This window comes from Mirounga angustirostris, unplaced genomic scaffold, assembly GCF_029215605.1.
Source record: "Mirounga angustirostris isolate CCGP_5_RB_7025 unplaced genomic scaffold, mMirAng1.0.hap1 SCAF_5, whole genome shotgun sequence".
In the NCBI taxonomy this organism is placed as follows: Eukaryota; Metazoa; Chordata; class Mammalia; order Carnivora; family Phocidae; genus Mirounga; species Mirounga angustirostris.
In genome coordinates this window covers 67,848,054-67,872,118 of record NW_026991713.1, presented here as the reverse complement: position 1 = coordinate 67,872,118, position 24,065 = coordinate 67,848,054, and the positions used below count along the sequence as shown (strand labels likewise).

Here is a 24,065-nt window from a genome sequence, read left to right as displayed (position 1 = left end):
TTATGGAATATATTAGACCTTAAGTTTGTATACAAACTGTTTTCAATTTCTTTCATAATAATTGAGCCCTTCATACAGAGTGTTATTTATCTAACTATAAATTAAGTCTCTATCATTGACTGGGTAAATAAAGTGGAACATTCCTTTAAAACTGAAACACAGTCTAAATAGATCGTTTTCACTTGTAGGCCAAAGTATGTCTGTTCTGGCTTTGTTTATGCATTCATTCAAATATGATATTGTTACTATGGAAGCACTAGCATAGTTAGCAGCAAAGTTTTATCAACATGTGCAGATAAATGCATTGTGGCATTTCCATAGGATGGAATACTATTCAGCAATAAAAAGGAATTGGTTACTGACATATGTAATTAATATAAATGAATGCTGAAAACATAATGCTGAGAGAAAGAAGCCAGACCGAAAAAAAAAAAAAGGTATGTACTATATGTAATACCTACTATAGAAGGCTCTAGAAAATACAAATCTAACCTACAGTGACCCAAATCAGTGTTTTCCTTCAGGCTGACGGTATGGGACTACCTACGAAAGGACAGAGACAACATTACGAGCAGATGAAAATGTCCTTTTACACTAACTGTGATAGTGATTAAGTAGATGCATGCCATTTGTCTAAGCTCATCAAGCTATATACATTTAAAACATATGCAAATTACACCCCAATAAAAATGATTAAAGTGTTTTATTTATACCAACCTGACATGAACACACAGAGCACCGGTCATTTTCCAACACCCAAATCTGACCATTGTGTTTAATTTTTCCGTCATGGATGCAGTCCCCTGTGCAGTTCTTTCCATGAGGACATCGGCAATCATATCCACCATCCAAGTTAAAGCAAATGGTATCATTGGCACAGCTATGCCTCCCGGTCCCACACTCATCGATATCTACAGCCAAGAAAAGGCAGCCGGCAATGTGCTTAGGATATGCTCGGTTTCAAACAACTACAATCAGGCAAGTTGTCTCCTAACACAAAGCATTCAACTGTAAATTAATTTTCATCTTACTGGCGTGCATTTCCTATTAAATGCTGACTAAAGCAATGTTAATGATCCGGGGATTTCACAGGAACACATTATCATGCTTGACTTCAAACACCAGATAACCTTGGTTAGATTCTCCACTTTTGTATCTCTGTAAATACCATTAGGCTTCATGGAACACTTATATTTTTTGAAAGTAAGAAGAGAACTCAATCTATCAAACAAAAAGCAGTGGCAGTTGAAATCCTAAAAGTGCCTTTGAGTTTTTATTGGGAAAATCATCCTCAAATGTTAAAACGGTGCTTACCCCAAATCCTTTCTTAGTGGGAGATGAAATGGCATGGGGCCTCCAAGGCATTTTTATTCAGCCTCAAGCATCCACCTGTCACCCCTGTGTAAGCTCCTCCCAGAGTTTCGCCCAGGTGAGGGCGTTCTTCCCATAGTCAGGCATTTTTGTACTGTCCTCACACACTGCCCACCCCCCACCCCGCCCCGCCACAGAGGGCAAGTGACCACCAGCAATTACCATCTCGCTCACAAATCATCTCCCACTTCTTAACTTTTCCATTTCAGACGATCATTTTGGCTCCTGCCTGACTCAACTGTCAAGGACCCATTCCTCACCTGACCTCACCTTGTCCATGGCAATCACAGCCTACAGCATTTTCATACAGATGAAAAGAAAACATATCTTGACCCACAGATCAGGTCCTTAAGAAGAGATGTGATTCATTTTATTTAGCCCCATAATTTAAAGGTCACAAGCCCAAATACATTTCAGGGATATTGTATGAGTGGCAGTAAGCAGTTATCTCCTACTTCATCTGTTTCCTCCGAGTAAAGGTCAAGAAAGAAAGAATTAAATCACAGCAGAAGAAGTGGGTTAGAGAGAAGATGGAATGGATAGCTTTTCACCAGGAGAACTGTATACCGATTTTCTTAGAAAATTTTATTTTATTATTTTTTAAAGAGTTTATTTATTTATTTATTTGACAGAGTGAGAGATAGCGAGAGCAGGAACACAAGCAGGGGGAGTGGGAGAGGGAGAAGCAGGCTTCCAGCAGAGCAGGGAACCCGATGTGGGGCTCGATCCCAGGACCCTGAGATCATGACCTGAGCTGAAGGCAGACGCTTAACGACTGAGCCACCCAGGCGTCCCATGATTTTCTTAGAAAATTTTAAAGATAGACTTTAGTAGATAACGTTTCTTAAATTGTTTGGTTTCAACATTATAGAAGACGTGGCCCAGTCAAGGTTATATTTTAGCCATATTTAAATTCTTAAATATTAAGTTCTGTCATATATGCATTCCTCAAAATGAGCCATATGATATATTTCTCTCTATTTGCCTTGATTTTGATCAATTACACCTCAACAAGACCAATTAATTGACACAATGGCTGAAAGATTTTTGTTATAACTATAGTGAACACATTATTATAGCCTGATTTGTCAAGGATAATACAGTTTATAATTATAGAGTATGATCAAAAGCAGAACTGTTAGCGAGCATGAGGATATATTTCACATTTTTAAGCATTGATATATATATATATATATAAATTATATATATTTATAACAATTATATATAAATAGATTTGTTCAGGTCAGAGAAATTTGGCTGATGCTATTTAGAGAAAGAGGAGCAAGAAGTGAAATTTTATAAAATAGCTCTATATTTAATCTACTCAGAATAATAAAGTATATTGATGACTTGATCTTCATTTCCTATTAAATATTATTATAATTAGGAACTATAATAAACAGGGAAAACATTAACCATAGTTATTTGGTCTCTTTGACCACAAACGGTACAAATATTTCTTACTACATAACCCTTTAAATATCCTCTATACAAATATTATTCCGTTAATGGCAATGACTGGATTTTTACAATCATTTCATTTTGCTTGACATTTAAAATAAAAGCTCTGCTGTCAGGTAATGCATTTTTTTTCTTAAAGGCAGAGACAATCCTTGGATTTGCTGCAGAAGACAAAGAAGAGGTGTCCAGCCACAAAAGGAACACGTACTCTGAAATCAAGTACGTTTATAATAAAGAATTAGAGTAATAAGTTACTTACAACAATGGTTGATATGTACTTGTCATACCTGGAGAAATGTGTAGGCAGAAAATCATTATGAACCAATGATTACCTTTTGCTATACAATGGGATTTGAATTAATTTGAATTCATCTCCCCCCCGCCCGGCACCTCCCGCCCCCCCCACCCCCCGCTTGTTATTTACACTGGTTTCCCAATGCAGAGACTATTCTCAATTGAATGGTAGTACAGAGTTTTGGAATTCATTGTTACATATAGTTTTATTATAATGTAAAATTCCTAAATTAAATATACACAATGAGTGTATATTCTGCTTTGAAAAACCTACTATGATATATAAAAATTCCAACTTTAAAAATACTGGTAACTCCTTTAGTGAGTTATCGAAGAAATAATGTTGCTAAATCCAATGGCCAAGTCTCATTTCAGATCTAACTTATCTAGCAGCAGGATTTATGCAGTTCATTCTCCCTCCCTAATAAATTTTCTTTACTTGCTTCCTATCACATTGGTAGCTCTTTCTGGATATTTCTCCTGCCCACATACACACCTAGTGGCAATTAAACTATGAATAAGATTTGGCCAAGCTACAGGAGGTAAAGAGTGGTCTAGGCAGAGATACGGGTGTACTTGAAAGCCCAAAGTTTAGAGTCAGCAAGATGTGTTAGAAGGAATGAACTGAATGTCCAAGAGGAACAGAGTAGTTAGACAGTGAGCTGAAGCGGTACTCAGGGCCCAAGTAAAGGTCATGTTAAGAAATCCGAACTTCAGGGGCGCCTGGGTGGCATAGTCAGTTAAACGTTTGACTCTTGATTTCGGCTCAGGTCACAATCTCATGGGTCATGATCTCATGAGTCATGAGATTGAGCCTAGCATTGGGTTCCACACTCAGTGTGGAGTCTGCTTGAGTTTCTCTCTCCCTCTTCCTCTGCTCCTCCCCTGCATATTCTCTCTCTCTCAGTCTCAAATAAATAAATCTTAAAAAAAAAAAAAAGAAATCTGTATTTCATCATAAAGAGAATAAAATGTCATTTTAGGGAATTGCAAAAAAAAAATCATAATCAGATTTTTTTTAGAAAGATACCTTTTGCTTCATTTTGGAAAAGGGATTTGAGTGGATTAGAATTCATAGCCAGGAGATCAATTAATAGGCTGTTTCCATAGTCCAGGCAAGCAATGGTCATATAACAAAAGCAAAAACTTACATAGTGGTTGGTATGTGCCCAATTCTAAGTGCTTTCATATGATTCATTTAATCCTCACAACAACTGGAGGGTACAGTTATTCTCCCCATTTTATAGATCAGGAAGTTGCAGCATAGAAGTGTTGCATAACTTTCCCAAGGTCTGGCAAGGTACAGAGAGTCCAGGCAAGAATCCAAGCGGTCAGACTTAAAGTCTGTGCTCGTAAGCACATTGTTGTACTGATCGTTAGCAGTGGAGAGATGCACAGAAAGAAACGACGGGGAGAGAATCTTCCAAAATAGAAAAAACAAAGATAAAGCAACTTAGTGATTTGTTAGCTTCAAAGATTAGGGAGAGGAAGTGGTCTTGAATGATGTTTAGATTTCTGGCTTGGAAAATTTGGCTGATGCTATTTAGAGAAAGAAGAGCAAGATTTCGCTGTGGAGTGAAAGTGGGTGGCAGGATGAGGAAGGGCATGAGTTAGTTTAGGACATGTTGAATTACAGTTCCCTCTGGGCTTCCAAGTAGAGCTGTCCAGTAAATAGTTGGATATATGGGTCTGGAGTTGAGAATATAGAACTGGGCCCAAATATGGATTTGGTGAAGCTATATTTTCATCATTTCCTTTCTCAGAAATAGTCCTTTAGAGTCAAGTTCAAACTTCTTAGAAAGGCATTGAAAGCTACTTCTTTTGTTCATCTCTCTTTCCCTTTCTCAACTTGCTAATAATCATACCATACTCAAAGTCCTAATACAAATGCTAGACACTCAGCCTTTCTTGTTCCCAAGCAGGAAATCATTTCTTCTTTTTTTTCCTAACAGCTCTAAATTTATATTTTTCTCAAGTATTTGTTATTTTCAGCCTTGTAGCTTTCTCCTCTATTAAGAAAGTCACTACACTCTATCTTGTGTGACAGTTGTTGTACATATCTTATCTCTCCCCCCAACCGAGAGCGGTGGCCCCACCTCCTTCATGTTTCTATGCAGCAGATGCCGGCAAATCCCGTAAGGTACTTGGAACTACTTGTTGAGGTGAATTGGATTCACTTCATTTTTGTCCTTTTTCTTGATTTAGGTTAAGAATTTACAATATTTGGATTGTAAAGATGCTATCCTATAAACATTATTTTTTTGGTCTTACAAGTTCAAAAACCTCACCAAGCTTAAAAATAATCCAGAAATTAAAGCTTTGGGCGGTGGGGGGAGTGGGCATGTAAATAAAATATCCTTGTGTGAAAAAAATACTAGGCTTTATTCTCAGAGAGAGACATATTTTCAGGCATAGTAGAAATGATGACATGGAAAAGGAAAATGGTACTCAGGCACATTATCTGGGGATTAAATATCTATACCTCTGAGATAAATGGATGAGCAAAACAGCATATAATTTGTATGAATGCAGCTTGTAAACACGCATGTTGTAGATTATTCAACTGCAGCCTGAAAAGTAGTGAAACAGTGCACAGTTATTTATTCATGTCTCCAAATATATTTATGTATGTCTTCAGAGTAATTGTGAACCTACTGCTGTGACCTTGTCCACTTTGAAATGCCTTTTTTTAGCAACAGAAAAATGGCACCTGTTCAGATATAATCATACTCTTAAAACTGTATCCTTCTAAATACTAATATTATAATTCTACAAATCACTGAAATTATAGCAAATGGATAGGTGTTTAGAAGAAGCATTTTAGTATTTTTTTATAATACTTTTTTTTTTTTTTTTAAGGAATCCTTCAGAGCACATTGTCTTCTGAAAAAGTCGTAGGTTTTTCTGATAATCATTATAAATTCTATGGACGATAACAGTAGAATCATCTTTCCAGAGTTATATTTAAAAAAAAAAAAAAGATTTCCTGCTGTTTCTGTGTTTAAAGAATTTCCTTGAAAAGTCTATTTTGCATAAGCATCTCATACAATCCTTTAGTACCCCATCTTCATCTTTATCATGTGCTATTTTAATGCCTAGTTTAATTTTCCTTGTTACTTTCTGAACACTCATGAGTGCACTATGTTTTTTCATTCTGTCCTGATCACTACTTTATATGTTTAGTTCTAACATAGGACTATATCTACTATATATCTTACTATATATCTACTTCTAACAGAGGTTATGTTCCTAATGTACTTCTGATTAAATATTATGTGTGTATCTATGTATCTATCTATCTCAATTTTTATCCATCTCAATCTTTTTCAATGGACAAATCAATACATTATCTACAATGTGACAAGCACTGTCCTAGGCACTGGTGGTTGACAAGCACAAAAAATCTATGACTCTTCAAGCTTACATTCTATAGAAGATAATAAGCAAGTAAACACATAATATATGCAATCATTTCAGGAGAACTTATAATTTCTATGAAGAAAAGTAAAGCAAGGTAAATGAAGAGTGTCAGAGAAGGATGCTGTTTTAAGTTGGGAGTCTAGGAGAAGCCATTTTGGACGAAATCTGAATTATAGGAAAGAAAAATGCAAAGATCTGGGGAAAGACATTCCAAACAAAAAGAAGAGCATATGAGAATATGAGCATATACCAGTTTGGTATATTTGTGAAATGGCAAGAAAGCCAAGTACCCATATCATGTAGACCCTTGTAAGCCATTGTTGGGGTTTGGATTTTACTGTGAAGAGAGATGGAAAGGCTCCAGGCATTGGAACAAAATTGGAGCATGCTCTTACTACTTCTGATTTTAAGAAATCATTCTGAGGGCTATAGAAAAAAAGACTCTAAGGGAGTCAAAGGTGGAAGTAGGGAGACCAGTTTGGAGAAAGCGACACTAGTCCAGACAGAAGATAATGATGGCTTAGACCAACATGGTAACAATAGACATGGTGAGAAGTGGTAAGACTGGGAATATATTTTGAAATCAAAATTATGAGACTTGTTGATATATTGGCTATGAAGTACAAAGAAAAGAAAGAAACAATGACTCCAAAATGTTGGTCTGGGCCAGTATGTTTTGGGGCCTGTAGGAATTACAGAGTAGATCAAGAGTTGTATTTTAGTCATTAAGTCTGAGTTGTCTTTTGGAAATCCAAGTTAGATACCCAGTAGGCAACGAGATATATGCATCTACAACTAGGGAAGAGGTCTGAAATAGCAATATATAAATAGCATTTTAAACTATGGAACTGGTTGATTTAGTTTGAGAATGGATAGAGAAGATTGCCAACCGCCCTCTGGTGCTTGAACATGTAGTCCTCTGGAGAGGGAAAGGAGAGGCCTATAGGCTAAGAGAAAGACAGGAGAGAGTGTCGTCCCCAAAGCCAAGTGAAGAAAGTTGTTCTGAGAGGAAGAAAAGATCGACTAGCTCAAATGCTTGAGTTGTCAAGCAAAGTGACAGTAACCGAGTGGTGGATTTGGCAAGATGGAAATTGTTAGTAATCTTGAAAGGAAAGCATTCAATGGGGGCAGTGGGACTAAAGTGTTGTTGGAAGCAAGAGAATGGAGATAACAAATATAAAAGACTCTTTCAAAGAGTTCTGTTCTAAAAGGGAGCAGAAAAATGGGGGAAATGTTTGAACAATCAGGTGATACCAAGGGAAGTTACTTCTTTTTTTACTTTTTGCTTGTTTTTATTTATTTTTTTAAAGATTTTATTTATTTATTTGAGAGAGAGAATGAGATAGAGAGAGAGAGAGCATGAGAGGGGGGAGGGTCAGAGGGAGAAGCAGACTCCCTGCTGAGCAAGGAGCCCGATGCGGGACTCCATCCCAGGACTCCAGGATCATGACCTGAGCCGAAGGCAGTTGCTTAACCAACTGAGCCACCCAGGCACCCCTTTGCTTGTTTTTTTTTTTTTTTTAAGATGGGTGCTACTCCAGGCTATTTGTATGCTGATGAGAATGATACAGCAGAAAAAGAGTATCATATGGAAGAGAAAGTGGATAGTCCAAAGGCAAAGACCTCAAGCAGGTGAGAGGAGGTGCGTCGTAAGGTACTATGGAGGGTTTAATTTTTGATGGGAGAAATGAAACTTAATTCAGTGAAACAGGAGGGAAGGGAAAGCAGCAGTTACAGATATAAATCAGAGTAAAGCTAGTATAGCTCCTGGGGCAAAAGTGCTTCTGTTTTCTCGGCTAATTAAGCAGCAGGGCCATCAACAGAATGAAGAGAAAGGAAGTGGTACCTAAGATTTGAGGAGATTAGAGAAGGTATGAAATGGCTGTATTGGAGAGTTGCAGGGGAAAGTAACTAAGGGAAAAAAATTTGAATGCTGGGTAAAGCGGATGGCCCTTGCAGGAGGAAGTGTATAAGCTAGTCCCCAGTGAACCTCACCATTTACTCTTCATGCCCTTGAATGTGGGCTGGCTAGACCTACTGACTCACTTCTAACAAACAGAATGCAAGAAATGGATGAAATGGCACATCTGCGATTAAGTTGTAAAAGTTATTAAGTTATCCAAGCCAAGCACTGGCTCTGCTTGGATTTCTTACTCTCGGGGAAGCCAGCTCCCACGTCTTGAGGCAGTCCTGGGGAGTGGTTCCTGTGTTAAGGAAACCAGGCCTGCCAAGAGGCACATGAGCCATCTTGGAAGCAGAGTCTCCCCGAGCGTCGCACCCCACTCCCACCCCAGACAAGTCTGCAAGATGAAACCACATGCCTGACCAACAACTTGACTGCAACCTCATGAGAAACCGTGAACCCAGAGGCCTCCAGCTAAGCTGTGCACGGATTCCTCACCCACAGAAACTGTCAGATAATTTTTGTTGTTTTTAGCTGCTAAGTTTTGGGGGTAATTTGTTATGCATCAATAGATAACTAAGACAGCCCTCTTGAGATTTGCAGTCATAAACTTCAAAGACAGCGAGTACCACTGGAAATGTAAAGTGAGATAGTCGGCAGAGGTATGTGTTTTTTCTCTTCACATTCTTTTTTTTAAAGATTTTTATTTATTTATTTATTTTTTATTTATTTGAGACAGAGAGAATGAGAGAGAGAGAGCACATGAGAGGGGGGAGGGTCAGAGGGAGAAGCAGACTCCCTGCCGAGCAGGGAGCCCGATGCGGGACTTGATCCAGGGACTCCAGGATCATGACCTGAGCCGAAGGCAGTCGCTCAACCAACTGAGCCACCCAGGCGCCCTTCTCTTCACATTCTGATGCACAGAAAGGGTGTGCAAGGGTCCCGAGCAAAACGAAACACAGGTTCCCCCTGGGGAAGCGGAACGGATGGCGAAGGAGAGGGATGAAGTTAAGATGCATTTTCAGCTTTAATCTATGTATTTGTGTGTGACTTGAATTATTGATAATCAGCTTATATTCATTCTTTGTGTGTGTAACTTAAAGTAAAAGACAATCTTAACAAAAAGGTAGCACTTTTAAACAAACAAACAAAAAAAGTAGACTTCTTCCCCTTGAAAAAAGTAGTTTATCAGGGAAGTGCAAAATCACACTGATTTTGCCTCTTGATGAGCAATCCATGGTTCCCGGCATTCTCTACAGGGCCAGAAGGATTCACTCTGGGACATTCAGGAAGGCAAGGCAAAGCCCTCAGACCACAGTTAAGTGGTTATTTGCAAATGCCAGGTTTTAGCTCCTGGTAAGGCAACAGCATTTCCATTCCCATGCAAAAAAAATCCAGATGAACCCTCTGCTTAAGGCCCAAAGCTCTGCAGCTGCCAGCAAAGTGCAAAGTGCACTGGAAACATCCATCACCCAAGTCCGCTTCACTTTTCTCTGTGTGAAAACCCTTTGAGGTCCAAGAATAAAAGACAGCTTATCATTTGGGTGTCAAGTACTGTTAAGTTAGATTCTCCAAGGCTTTCACTGCTGTGTCATTTTAGTCCCATTATTCTCTCAGGTTGTTAATTTATGAAGGTGTAAATACAAATGGAGAAAATTATAACTTCTTGAGGTTTGCTCTGTGTTCCGTTCCTGTGCCAAACTTCTGATGGCAAATCCTTTCAGTCTGGGTGGTTTCCCTGGCAATTATTCATGAGGCTTTGTATAGCCTGCCTGCTTTCTAAAAACCATGCCCTTTAAAAGGGGCTACAGAGGGGCAGAGTTGTCAATTCACTGAAAATAATTCAAAATTAATGGTAAGTAATTAAATATGACCTGATTAAATTTTCCACTCCTATGAGATTGAAATCTCCTCCAAAGCCAACATTCTGTATCCAACATTCAACATTCACTAAACAGCTCTTACTTTGCCAGCCAAGTGATACATTAGGAAGAGCCCAGAGTAGCACATACTGTGAATATTATCCTTGGCCATATCATTATCATATTTCCTCTCCCTCTATTTTCCTTCTATCTTGCTTGCCTCATCTAGTTTTTCTAGTTCTTTTCGGGTCAGCTTTTTGCCTGCTGCCATTTAAAAATCTTATCTGATACTGTGGGTTTTTTCATTTTAAAAACACCCTTCAACAGTTGCAAATATCCAAAGAGAACTGGTTTAGTGTCACAAATTTTAAACATCTAAAGATCAATTAATTATCATAATTAGCAAAGTTTAGATTGTAACATGTTCCCAATCATCCTTGTATAAACACACAGCAAAAATCACCAATAACTTAAACATTAGATCAATGTCTACTACTTACACCTTACTGCATATTCTTCAAGTTCAAAAGGTGTTCTTAAACTCTAGTTCTTCTCTTTGTACTGACCTTCACAAGATTCTCCACTTGGTGAAAACATCCCATTGTCATGGTAGCCATCTCTGCACTCACAGTGGTACCATCCAGGCAGGTTAATGCAGTTAGCACGACTGTCACACTGAACAAAGCCATCAGAGCACTCGTCAATGTCTGTTTGGCAAAGAAAAAAACGGGATGTTATACAATTGCTGCTTTTCTCTGCCCAAAATGAAAAATATTCTGCTAGACAGCTACTAGATGTTTTAGTGCCAGCAAATCCTTAAAACTGAGGAAAGAGAAACTCAAGAATGTCTACTTGGTTGTTGAAAGCTATACAGAAAGAAGGTAGTGGTATTAGTAACAGGAGAGATAGCTGGATGGCTTCTCTGTTGCAGAAGTCATCCAAAATGGGTAAAATGAAGAGAAACAATCTGAGGGTCAATTAGTGCTGCTCACCATATATTTCTCGCTCTTCTTCTGGACACAAGCGAGGATTGCCATGTGAATGCATGAAGCCAATTAGGAAGTGGCATGTGTCACTTTAAGATGCAGCCTGTGATTCCATGTACCCTTCCCCATCACAACGACCAGCAGTCTCCAGGGGCTCTAAAGATCAGCCCGAGTCCCTGAGTGAGGGTGATGTGGGGCATATTCCTCCCCTAGTCGGGATGGACATGGAGTATGAGCAAGAAATCAAGCTTTTTGCTTTAAGCCATTGAGATGTTAGGATCTTTTACTACTATAAACATAACCTACCCACCCTGACTAAAATCTCATTCATCTCCAGTAGCAATAGCAACATGCTTTATACTTTCGAGAATACATACCATCGATGTCACTTTTTAATGGGTTTCACATATATTACCTCATTCAACCCTCAAAAAAAAAAAAAGTCTTGCCAGGTAGATAGGGTATTGAACATATGAAAGAAAAATGAGGCAAAAGGAAATTATGGGATTTAACCAAGGTCACCTGACTTTCAGGGGTGTGTTCCTTCCTACAAGCAGACACAGGCTGAAATCGGGAAAACTGTCTAAACAAAAAGAGCTAGGTATCTTCAGTCTCACATATTTCTTCCAATGGTTTATTACTACTCCCAAATAGTGTGAGCCCTTTATTCTCCTTTTTGGGTCAAATGGCATGCTGCCATTTAAAAATCTTATCTGATGCTATGGGTTTATTCATTCAGTCTGTTAATGATGAGAATATCCAGCACCAATCCAAGTCTCTTCCTTTGCTCATAGAGGAAAAAGTAATTCCTGGAGTTGCCTTACGGAGTGCCCCCTTCTTCTGGGTGCTCTGATTGACTCAGAACCTCATAAATGATAAGATGGTAGCACATCATCATAGCTGCCAAAAGTATCCACATGAACCCTACTTCCATCTTGACAGCCCTCTGCCATGACTGAAGATTCCACTCACCAACATCGGATAGCCCTTTCTTATATGCTTCCCACACCTCGTCTCAGTCCTTGCTGCAGTGAGCAGGCATGACGGTGTCCCTCATGTTGAAGGGAAGGCCTGCTGCTTTTTAGAGTCTTCCCTCAGTTGAGGGAAGACAGTCCACTTCAGCTCCAAAGAATCTACTTGCTTCCTACTTCAGTCTCATTTAACTCCAAATTCTTGGAAGTATATATTCCTTTCATTTTCTTTTTTAAATTTCTCGTTTTCTCTATTCAGTTTTGAAAGAGACAACTTTTTTGAGTAAATCAATAAATAGTTTTTTTTTTTTTAAGAGAAATAAGTCATCACTCATTTACTTCCTGACAAACCCAGAGTCCCTTCACTAAAACAAGGTGCAAGCCATTCTCTTAGATTAGGTAATAGGCTTGGCCTATTACCTAAATTTACCTAAAAGGTAAATATATTATATACATATTATATATATATAATATCATTGCATAATTTTAACATCATTTCTGAACTAAGAATGCTTTTGCCTCTGTAATTCCTCTTCTGAAGAGTTAGTTCCTACTGTCAGTAATTCCTATTGTCAAAATAATTGTTAGTGGTCAAATCAGCTAACCACTGACTTCTTGACAAATAGCTGATATGGATTGCTTCCATTTACGGAGGGCTCCTAGGCTTTATGAAACAGCCTATTTGTATTTCAGGTGCCTCCCTAACTCATGAATCTCCAATTATAAATGGGGCTAAAATGCTATGCTCATTTCAGCTTAATACAGTCTTTTCTTCTAGCCCAAATGATGCAGAAAATTGATTATGTCATTTCTTAAGTGCAGGGACAAAAAAACCAGGTTGGGGTTTCAGCTTTAGAAGTGAGTTTATTGGAAGAAAGTCCATGAGGGGGATGTTGTAGAGCATCTCGTTTTAGAAGAATCTGGTCATTGGTGTTGGTGATTTGTAAGTAACTATTAATGGAACAGATCCTTCTCCACTGAAACAACTTTCGCATGTATATTTAGCCTTTAACTTAGTCCTTTTTTATTGCCTGAACACAGTTGCGGGGTTAGCTTGGATCTCATGACATCGATATATATTTCAATTTTTACTTCTCCCTTACTTTCTCTCCTCACTCTTCCCAATCACTAGACCCGCTCCTTACTGCCTTGTGCCCACTTCTCTCTTGTACATTGCAGCACCCTTCCCTGAGCTACAAACATGCTCATTAAAGTTTAATAAGAATGCTGTGCGTTATATTACTTCGTGCTCTAAAGACTGGGGATACAAACATATGCTGCACAAAATGTATTTTCCTTTTTTTAAAAAATGTACTTTCATTTCCTGTTTGTGTTATTATTTATTACTACTAAGTAGTATTTTAGAGGATGAATATGCAAATATATGCACTATTCATTAATTTGCCATTCAGTTTTTATTGAATGCCTATTATGCGCCAAGTACTAAGTACTGGGGAAACAAGGAAGCACAAAGCAGAAATAACTTCTGCCCTCACTGAGATTAATAGACATCTAAATTGTGCTTTAAGAGAATTAAACTTATAAAAATCTGAATTTACAATCATATGGGACAGTGATTCCCAACAAGTCATATGTCTGGCACCAGTGGCATGTTATTTAGGTGATAATACAGGATTTTAATGGCTACGTATTTATATTTCTGACATTTTTCCATTTATAGCAAGTGATACTAATAGTACTGTGGTGACATTATATTTAAATTTAAAAAGTGAGAGATATTACAGAAACAATATTAAGTAAATATTGGTATAAACATTATACAAATATAACAAAAATGATGAAGCTGGTATATAAATGGCTAAAGTTTTGAAAACACCAAAATACAGTATGGAGCGATTATTCACATTTCAGAAAGATTTGCTGAGTAATTCTTCATGTAGTAAAATACCTTAATTCCTTTAAAATATGACTCAATTTAGGGGCGCCTGGGTGGTTCAGTTGGTTAAGCGACTGCCTTCGGCTCAGGTCATGATCCTGGAGTCCGGGGATCGAGTCCCGCATCGGGCTCCCTGCTCGGCAGGGAGTCTGCTTCTCCCTCTGACCCTCCCCCCTCTCATGAACTCGCTCTCTCTCATTCTCTCTCTCTCAAATAAATAAAATCTTTAAAAAAATAAAAATAAAATAAAAATAATAAATTAAAAAAAAAAGAATATATAGGGGCACCTGGGTGGCTCAGTCGGTTAAGCGACTGCCTTCGGCTCAGGTCATGATCCTGGAGTCCCGGGATCGAGTCTCGCATCGGGCTCCCTGCTCAGCGAGGAGCCTGCTTCTCCCTCTGACCCTCCCCCCTCTCATGTGCTCTCTCTCTCTCATTCTCTCTCTCAAATAAATAAATAAAATCTTTAAAAAATAAAAAATAAAAAAATAAAATATGACTCAATTTATAAAATACTTAGGATGTCTATGCCATGCTTCAAATTATATACTTGCTGTTATTTAGGATAGTGAAGAAAAACTAGTCAGATAATATGTAGTACTTCATTTTACTCTTTCATGTTCCTGCTAATATTGATTTGTGTATGCAAACTTTTCTGCTTTGGTGAAAGTCAGCAGAAAATGAGTGTGCTTGAATCACTGAAGTATGCACTTCCCACCAGAAGGCATGTTTGTTTGGTTCATGGTTCTAATTAAAGCCAAAGCTAAAACAAACAGCTTCATCTGTAAGCTATCTGATGGTATGTATGTTCTTAGTTATTCAGTAAATATTTAGTAAGTGAAGAATGGAGATGTGATCCACAATTTAAGAAGTAAGTATATTTTGGGGCGCCTGGGTGGCTCATTCGGTTAAGCAGCTGCCTTCAGCTTGGGTCATGATCCCAGGGTCCTGGGATAGAGCCCCGCATCAGGCTCCCTGCTCCGCGGGGAGTCTGCTTCTCCCTCTGCCTGCCACTTCCCCTGCTTGTGCTCTTTCTCTCTCTGTCAAATAAATAAATAAAATCTTAAAAAAAAGTAAGTATATTTTATCTATACACAAATTTGAATATTACTATGAGTTTTACATATAAATGACACACATATTGTGCTGCGCATTTTCAAATATGCATATATTGTGATTCATATAGAAAACAGTAAAGACAAAATTTCAAAGAATTAATTTCTTGGGTATTTTCTTTTGGTCAGCTAAAACCCAAACTTCGCATTATCTAATTGAGTTAGATACACAGGGAACAGCAGACCTAGGAGAGAAAAATGTTATTATTTCATTCCAAATGAGAACTACCAGGTTTGAACAAATTACCTTCCAAACTGAATAAAAGTATTCAAAAAGATTAGTACAGAATGTATAAGCTCATATGATTTAGTCTTGATTATAAGGATCTTAATTCTGTACTCTGTAGGTACATTATATAGAAAACTAAAAATACATTTTATGAAAACCCATGATTTCATTACATATTCTGTCTTAGAAAGGAACTAGTTCCCAGTTCCCTAGGGACAATTAAAACTTCCTCAGTAGCAACATTTAGAACAGTCAGCTAGTGATGATATTAAAATGCTGTCCCAGAGCACAGAGAATCCAAACTCCAAATAATATTTAGCCATCCAACAGCAGTCATGAACAGTAGTCATACTCCAGGGACCAAAATCGACTTAGATAATAAAAGTGGAAGGCACTGTTGAGGATAGATTTTCTAAAAAGCACATATGTTTTGAGGTGATCATTAAAAACAAACCAATGAGCAGAAAAACAAGAAAGAAAAAGATATGAATAAAAAAAAAGCTCACACTTGTCAGTGACTTGTTTTCTTTGTCTCCCTCAGGTATGACAACACAAGAACGGATGCCTTCTAGAATGTCACACGGACCACAGCTTTCAACTGAAAATGGCTGTTGCCATCAGCATTTAAAGGGTCACTTCAGAGAATGATAAATTATTTCCTTGTAAAATTAAATATAATTACAGAATGAGACACTTGAGTTATAAGCAACTTTTTTCTCATACACAGTAAAAGTTATTTCTATCATAACATAACTAAGAATAAAAATGTGCAAATGTCTAGAATCACCCATGCCTAAAACAGACCCTGCTCATTAGTTTAACCTGCTCTCTTTTAAGCTAAGAGGAAACTGATTAGTTGCTACTCTATACAGAAGAAAATCCCGTTCTTCTTTAAAATGAGCACATTATTTTTAATGGCAAAGTCAAATAATGAGAGTTCTGTCTTTCATCCTCTTTATCATTAATAAAAACCTGACATCATTTCTCATAAAAAATAGTACTTGGACTATTTATATCACTGTCCTGTGCACTGGCAGTTAAATTATATTGATAAACAGCAGGCAATTAAACATCCTGAAAACAATTAATCAACTCTTGATTACCCACATGTGGATTATTTGTTTTCTAGATTATCTGCAGCATTTTTTTTTTAATCACAAGGTCATTTCCCTCTGTCTCTTGTTGAGCTTCTGGGGAGTCTGCTTTTAACATTTAGATGTGAGTGTTCAAGGAATGCAAACTCATTTAAGCATTATGTTGTTTTTAATAACTACACCAGATCAGGATATAAAATATTGTCCAAGCTTTCATAAGACTGATTTTTTTCATATTCATTTTTTTGAAAATAAAACAGGACAACATATGTAAATAAACTTGGAAAACCATAAAATCCTCTTCACAAGTTGGGTAATAACATTACAGATTTAGTGAAAATTATTTTCATTATGTTATAGCTCATGATCAGGAAGTTAATGACTGCTCTCAAAAAAGCATTAATACAAATACAAAACACTTAACTATATCATATCATTTAGTCCTCACTACAGCCATGTGAGATATTCTTACTCCTATGTCACAAAGAAGCCATGAGAACAAATACATTGCCCAAGCTCACACAACAGACCTGAACCCTCTCAATTGCCACGTCCAGTGCTCTCTTTCCCACATTAGGCTGCTTCTCAAGACCAACACTTGCAGAAACAGCTTCCTCTTTGAGATATCGCAGTGTATATCTTAATGTGAGTGAATTCCAGCTCTTTGGCTTGTAGATATGTAACTTTGAATATTTTGCCAAATCTCTCTGAGTTTTCTGGTTTTGAACGAGAAATAATTCTCTCTGTTACTAGTTTGCTGTTTCCTACCATTAACTATACAAGGCCTCATGGGAGTGGTACCTGGCTTATACAGGCTATTAATATGTATAAATTCCACCTGCACCTCTGAAATAAGCCTTAATAGTTTATAAAGCATGCTCACTTATGTCATTTGATTACTTGGAAAGGAGCAGAGGAAAATACAGTTTTACAAGTAGAGTTTGGATCAGAGAACGTCTTTTCTTCTGTGGACAGTCACTGAAGAGTATCGGTAGAGTGATGTGATTGATCTAAGCCATACTTTGGGAGGAACAGGGTAGCACTTCTATGTTGGACAGATGGGACTGGGCAAAACTAGGGGCAGTCTCATATCCCTATGAGGATGTATATCATGATCTAGGAGAAAAGGTAATAAAGACTTGAGGGAAAAAACAGTGGAAATAGGGATAAGGAAGAATATTTTTCTCAAATGCTTATCTTCAGTCAGTGTACAAAGCCCTCTCATGTTCCCTGTGTTGGTGTAAGACTGGCTAAGTTCACACTACATATGTCCAGGGACATACCATACAGAGAAAGAAGATCAAGACAACCTGATTTTTCTTGTGGTTCCTGGGGTCTTAGTGTTTCTTTTTTTCCTTCAGTCTTTGCCTATGCTGCCCCTACTGCTTAGAATGCTCCTCTCTCTTTCTCATTGCCTTATCCAGTTAGTTAACGATTTTTCACCTGTTTCTGTCTCATATTAAAATTAATTTCCTTTGGGAAAACCTTCCTTGACTCCAAAGGCTATGTTAGATCTCCTAGCGCTCATTGCTTTTTGTACTTTCTCCTATGTGTTCCTTGTTTTGCCTTAATAGCAACTACCATAAGGTTTCTTTAGGGGTGGGGTGTGGTGCCTAAATTTGCGAATATTACTCTGACTTAATTAGAATAACTTCAGTTCTGGAGAAAGTCCTCTCTTTTCCCCCTGCTTTTCAAAAGTATCTTGATTCTTTGAGCTTATCATCTATCACTTTGTGAATTTCTCACCAAAAAACAAACAAAAAACAAAACAAAAAATGGGGGAGGGGAAAGTCTGAATTATTCTATGGATTGATCTGACATCTTTCCATTATTGAATCTTTTAATCCAGATGCATGATATATTTCCTCTTTATCTAATAATTTTTGTAGTCTGTAGTTTTCTGAAAGGATGTCTTATGCATATTTCCCAGGATTTATTCTTAAATATATGTTTTTACCTTCCTTTCTAAAAAAACAATTTTATTTTTTCCAATTTTATGGAGATATAATGGATGAATAAAACTGTAAGATATTTAAAGTGTATAACGTGATGATTATATAAACAAAGGCAAAAGGAAAAACACCACCAGCAGAAAAGAAAATTCAGTAAGTTTTTGTCTTTCCTTGGAAAATAGAATATAGGTGAAGTGGTATAGTCAGAGCAAAGGAAGACACAGCCTAGAATATATATGTAGTAATGGGGTGCTACAGGTGATAAGGGTAGTAATTTTCCCTGAAGAATTCCAAAGAGACGTGAAATACCACGTTAAGCTAATGTGAGACATGGAGTTGAAAGTAGCTGGTTTAATTAAAAGTCTACTGATGAATAATCAACCCATCCACCTCCTCCCACTTGAGCAGACTGCTGAGAAAAAGCAATCACCCTTAAAGCCAGAATGGATGGTTCTTCTGTAAAGAAAATAGATAAAATATCCGGAAGAAACTGGGCAGCTAATATAAGAGTTATCATCCTTTGGAACAAAGTCCCTTCACTTCAGCAATTAGAGATCTCAAATTATAAAAACAAAACAGAACAAAATTGGTTCTCTTTTAGCGCACCTATTTTAAGTCTGCCAGTCAACAAACTTAAACTTCATATCAAAGCTCATAATCAGTTTTTCTATTTTTTCACTCTTAAACATTCATGTGAATTCAAGGGACAATAAATACTTAAGAAAAGCATATAACATTTACTTGGTTATTAGAAAAATCAAGATATACCATCAGAAAAATTGACCCTGAAGGAAACAGAAATAATTTACAGGACAGAACTTAAAACATTTCTTATTAATATCTTCAAGTAGATTTGAGAGAATATTTCATCCATAAGAAGAGGACACTGTACTATAAAAAAAGGAATATTCAGAGAATAAGGAAGAGTTCTTGGAAATTAAAAATACGATAGCTGAAAAAATTTAAAATGTAATATAAGGCTTGGAAGATCAAGTAGAAGTAGTCTCTTGAAAAGTATAACATATAGAAGATAGATGAAAAATATGATAGAAAAAAAGCAAAGAGCTCTAACCTAAAAGGTCCAGCTTCTGATTAAAGACAAAATTCATACCAAGAAAGCAGAAAAGTCAATGGGAGAAAAATATCTTTAGAAACAATAACAACTCTTCACTATAGAGTCCTCAGATTAAAAGGCCCCAAACCAAGGTCTCCAATTAATGAATAGTGACCTGATAGTCAATACTTATTGATGGCTTACTATGTAGCAGACACTGTTCCTTGCAATTTACCTATATATTTCACTTAGTGCTGACAGCTGTCCCATGAAGTAGGAAATATTATGTTCCCCATTTTAAAGAGGAATAAATGTAGGCAAGTAATTTTTAAGAGAATTTAAGTAATTTTCTCCAAGACTACTGAAAAACAAAATTGGAATTTGAACCAGACACCCTAGATACAGAGATCAAACCCTTACTCCATATACAACACTGCCTCACAAATGAACAAGACAAAGACTCACATCTAAATACACACTGTAAAATTTCACAATCAGTATAAAATACAAATCTTAATATTTTCCAGAGGGAAATAATAGGTTACATATAAAGGGATGAGAAGTAGTCTAGCATCATTTTACTCACGTGTAGCACTGCATGCTATAACAGAGTGAAATAATTATTTTGACCCTAGAAGTCTATACTTAGCATAATTGTCAAATATCTATGAAAGCAGAATAAAGATATTTTAGGATATACAATTCCTTAGAAAATTTATGTCCATGTAGTATTTTTTTAAAAAATATTTTATAAAGGTTTAAATCAAGGCAGAGAAAGACCTACTAGTAGTTTATCCCCCTCTCCTTGAAATACTTTCCTCATTTTGCAAGGACATACCACTTTTAGTTCTCTTTTTACCTCACTGGCCTCTATATCTTGGGCTTCTTTGCAGATCTTATCTTCTCAATCTCCAAAAGTGTGAGTTCCCCAGGGATCTATTCTCTGATCTTTTCTTTTCTCTCTACTAGCTTCACAGTGGTTTTATCTAGTACTAGGGCTTTAAATACCCAACCACCATCAATACACTAAAAACTATCTGTAGTGGGTTGAATAATGGTCCCCCCAAATTCATGTTCACTTGGAACTCAGAATGTAACCTTATTTGGAAATAGAGTCTCTGCAAATATAATTAGGTAAGGATCCTGATGTAAAATCATCTTGGATTTAGGGTGGGCCCTGTATCCAATGATTGGTGTCCTTTTCAGAAGAGAAGACACAGAAAAACACACATACAAAAAATCAATGTGAAGATGGAGGCAGAGATTGCAGTTATATAGTCACAAGCTAAAAAAATCTCTGGAGCTACCAGAAGCTGGAAGAGGCAAGAAAGATTCTTACAGTCTTCAGAAGGATCATGGCCCTGATAACACCTTGATTTTGGACTTGGAGCCTCCAGAACTATAAGGTAACAAATTCCTGTTATTTTAAGCCACCTAGTTTATGGTACTTTTGTATAGCAGCCCTAGGAAAATAATACACTACCTCATGCACACTTTCTCCCAGATCATTCTCTTCTCTCCCAAACCCATTTGTTTTCTCACCCAGTTATTCAATTTCTCACTCAATGTTTCCACTTGGATACCAAACTGCTCCTTCTGAAGTCTTCCCCACCACATCAAATGGCAACACCATCCCATTACTCAAGCAAAAAACTTTAGATTTATTCTTAATTTCTCTCTTTCTCTCACTCCTCTTACCAAAGCTATCCAAAAATCCTACAGGCAATGTCTTCAAAATATATCCAGAATCTAATCACCACTTCTAGCCACCTTCATGCTTGCCATTCCAGTCCATGTTACCATCATTTCTCACTTGAATTAATATAACAGCCTAATGAATATCCCTGATTCTATTTTTCCCTCCTACAGTCCATTCTGAATTCATAGCATCCAGATGATCCTATTAAAATATATGTCAGATTGTGTCATACCTCTGCTCTGATCCTATCTCCCATTCAGGGAGGATTTTAGAAGGGAAGTATATTAGGAAAAAACCATAGGGGATATATGCTGTTACAAACCATTTTTCATTTCTAAGACTGGGGGCTACATTTCCCAGAGCCCTTTCTCTGTATGGTTCTGTGTTTAACAAGGAGAGAAACTCCTGAGATTTGCCAGAGAGAAGTGAGGAAGAAGCCATTATTTGGGAGGAGTCATGGCAATCAGTGTCAGTGGTTCCTCTGAGCTCTGGCTTCTTCACCAGTTCGAGTGTGTCATTCTGAAGTAATAAGTGAGTGTTTCTCAAATCCTCAGGCTGCAGCTTTGTAGATCTTCACTCCCCAAGACCCTCTCACACCTGTGTAAATCTTAATTCCTAGATAAAACTCCCTATTCCCATAATACTTGTAGTTGCTCCCGCCTCCCGATTGAATGCAGACTGATGCAGAAGTCTATATGCCAGAAGATATGGTGGAGAGTTTATTTTAAATAATGAATTTATGATAAAAGTATAAAAGAAAAATTACTGTCAATCAGAAACTTCAGGAAAAAACAAAACAAAATGCTTTAAAGATAAGAATTACTATACATACGCTACTTGTCTCTCTAGTAAATAATATTTGCATGGTCACAATAATGTAAACACTAAGGATTTTCAAATTTTAGACCTAATCAATTAGTGAGAGCATGGGATACTTCATTGTGGTTGCTGAATAGAACTTATCAGTCTTGATAATGTGAAAAAGACAGGAGGTGGGAGAAAGGAGAAGACAGAGGCTGGGAGATGGAGGTAAAGAGTAGAAGCAATATCTTTATTTTCCATAATGGAGAATCAAGAAATGCTATCTAGAGCAGATAAAACAAAAAATGAAGGTGAAAATATATATTGCTGAAGGCAGAAAAGGTAACCTGCATGAGAATGAGGGGCAGATGGAAGAGTGGTGGTATAGGGAGGCGAATCCTCATCTTTCATAGCAAGAAGGTTATTGATAATTTCTAAAATTGACTAATTAAAGCATGCTATGAACATACTAGAAGAATTAGAAGTGGTCCCTCCTAGCATCTTGGGTCAACTGGACTTTCATAAGAGAATTACACTTGCCTTAAGTCATCCTGTGTAGGCCATAAATTAACTGCTCTCCTATATCTCTGGTATGGTACCAGTCACATACCATCTTTGGGAAATAGAAGAAAATAGTCTTTGAGTCATTTTATGGTCCTGCAGTTCAGAGAAGGAACTTCTTTTAAGAAAGGCTTCTAGAAAGTAAGTCAGGGAGCTACTGCTTTTCATTCTAAGTTCTATGTCGTTTGAGATTTTGAACCACGTGTCTATTTTCTTTCATATACATAAAAAATACACAATCAGAATATTCAGAAGCTTCATTGTAGAAATGTTGAGTATAATAGAATAGCAATTCTGCTAGTAGTGTTGTTTAGATGGAGAGAAAAATGAGACAGGAGCTCTGGAAAAAGGTACCAGGGCTGGAGACACAATGGGAGCATAATCAGAACTGATTGCACAAGATGCTACAAAAATCAGAACTGGCTGGATGATACTACTAAAGTTGAGGTTAGAGAGAGACAAGAAAGAACCAAGGGCAGTCCTTGGGGGAAAATGAGGGAGGTAGAAAAGAAAGAGGGACTATAGGAGGAATTCCTAGCAGTGAGGTGGGAAGATCACAAGTCTGATAGAAACCAAGGGAAAGGGTGTCAGGGGAGAAGAAAGGACTGCCAACAATGTTAAGGAGCACTGCCAATGGCTTCTTGATATATATTTAAGAATAAATACTTCTGGTTTAACATAGCATTGAAACTCCCTCTGATGTATGAGCAACAAGTTGAACAAAGCATTTAACAAAAAGAAACTCTGAAAACTCCTTTATTAAAGCTTAAACATCTTTGCAGCTTCTATCCCTTTTACAAGGTAGCTAATGTATATGATGTGAGACTTGAAATACTTTAACATACTCATTCATTCAATAAGTATATATCAAATGTCTATCATATAAAACACAGATGTTAGATATTACGGGGATATACTCAAGAGATCATAGCCTAATTAAAAAGATATAGCATTAGCATAAACAACTCAGATACAAAGTAGATATCATGAGGCCTAAAGGAATAATACAGATGAAGAAATATGTGAATTCAGGAAAGAGATATTACTTCACCCTGAAACTCTGATCAGTGAAGAGTAGGCCACCGGAGTAAAACATGGCTGAGCAGAAACTTCCTTATTTATTCCTGCAAATAGTAGCAAATTACTTAAAACATTTATTCATTTCTGTATTCATCACTGTAATCAAGTACCTACTTTTAAAATAGGAATGCTTTTTTCATATATTAGATGACATTATAGTTAGGCTCCCATGATAACATGAGTGTGAATCATCTGCTAGTTCTACAATAATAAGTAGACTGCTCTTAATCAGGATAAAAAACAGGAAAGTCTTAATTCCTATGCTTCCCTGAGCTACTTTCTAATAGCAAGGATTAGACTGCCTACTTGATCTAC

At 37.1% G+C, this 24,065-nt stretch overlaps 1 protein-coding gene across 1 annotated transcript in view; it reads right to left on the bottom strand.

Annotated features, from left to right (window-relative positions):
- The window catches only part of NELL2 (neural EGFL like 2), a 326,039-nt gene that overhangs the window by 13,213 nt on the left and 288,761 nt on the right, over positions 1–24,065 (bottom strand). Inside the window, exons 16-17 of the mRNA XM_064591364.1 lie at positions 10,878–11,018; positions 718–911 (exon numbers count right to left, since the gene is read on the bottom strand). Coding sequence (XP_064447434.1) covers positions 718–911; positions 10,878–11,018 — 335 coding nt within the window. The remainder of the gene's footprint in view (positions 1–717; positions 912–10,877; positions 11,019–24,065) is intronic.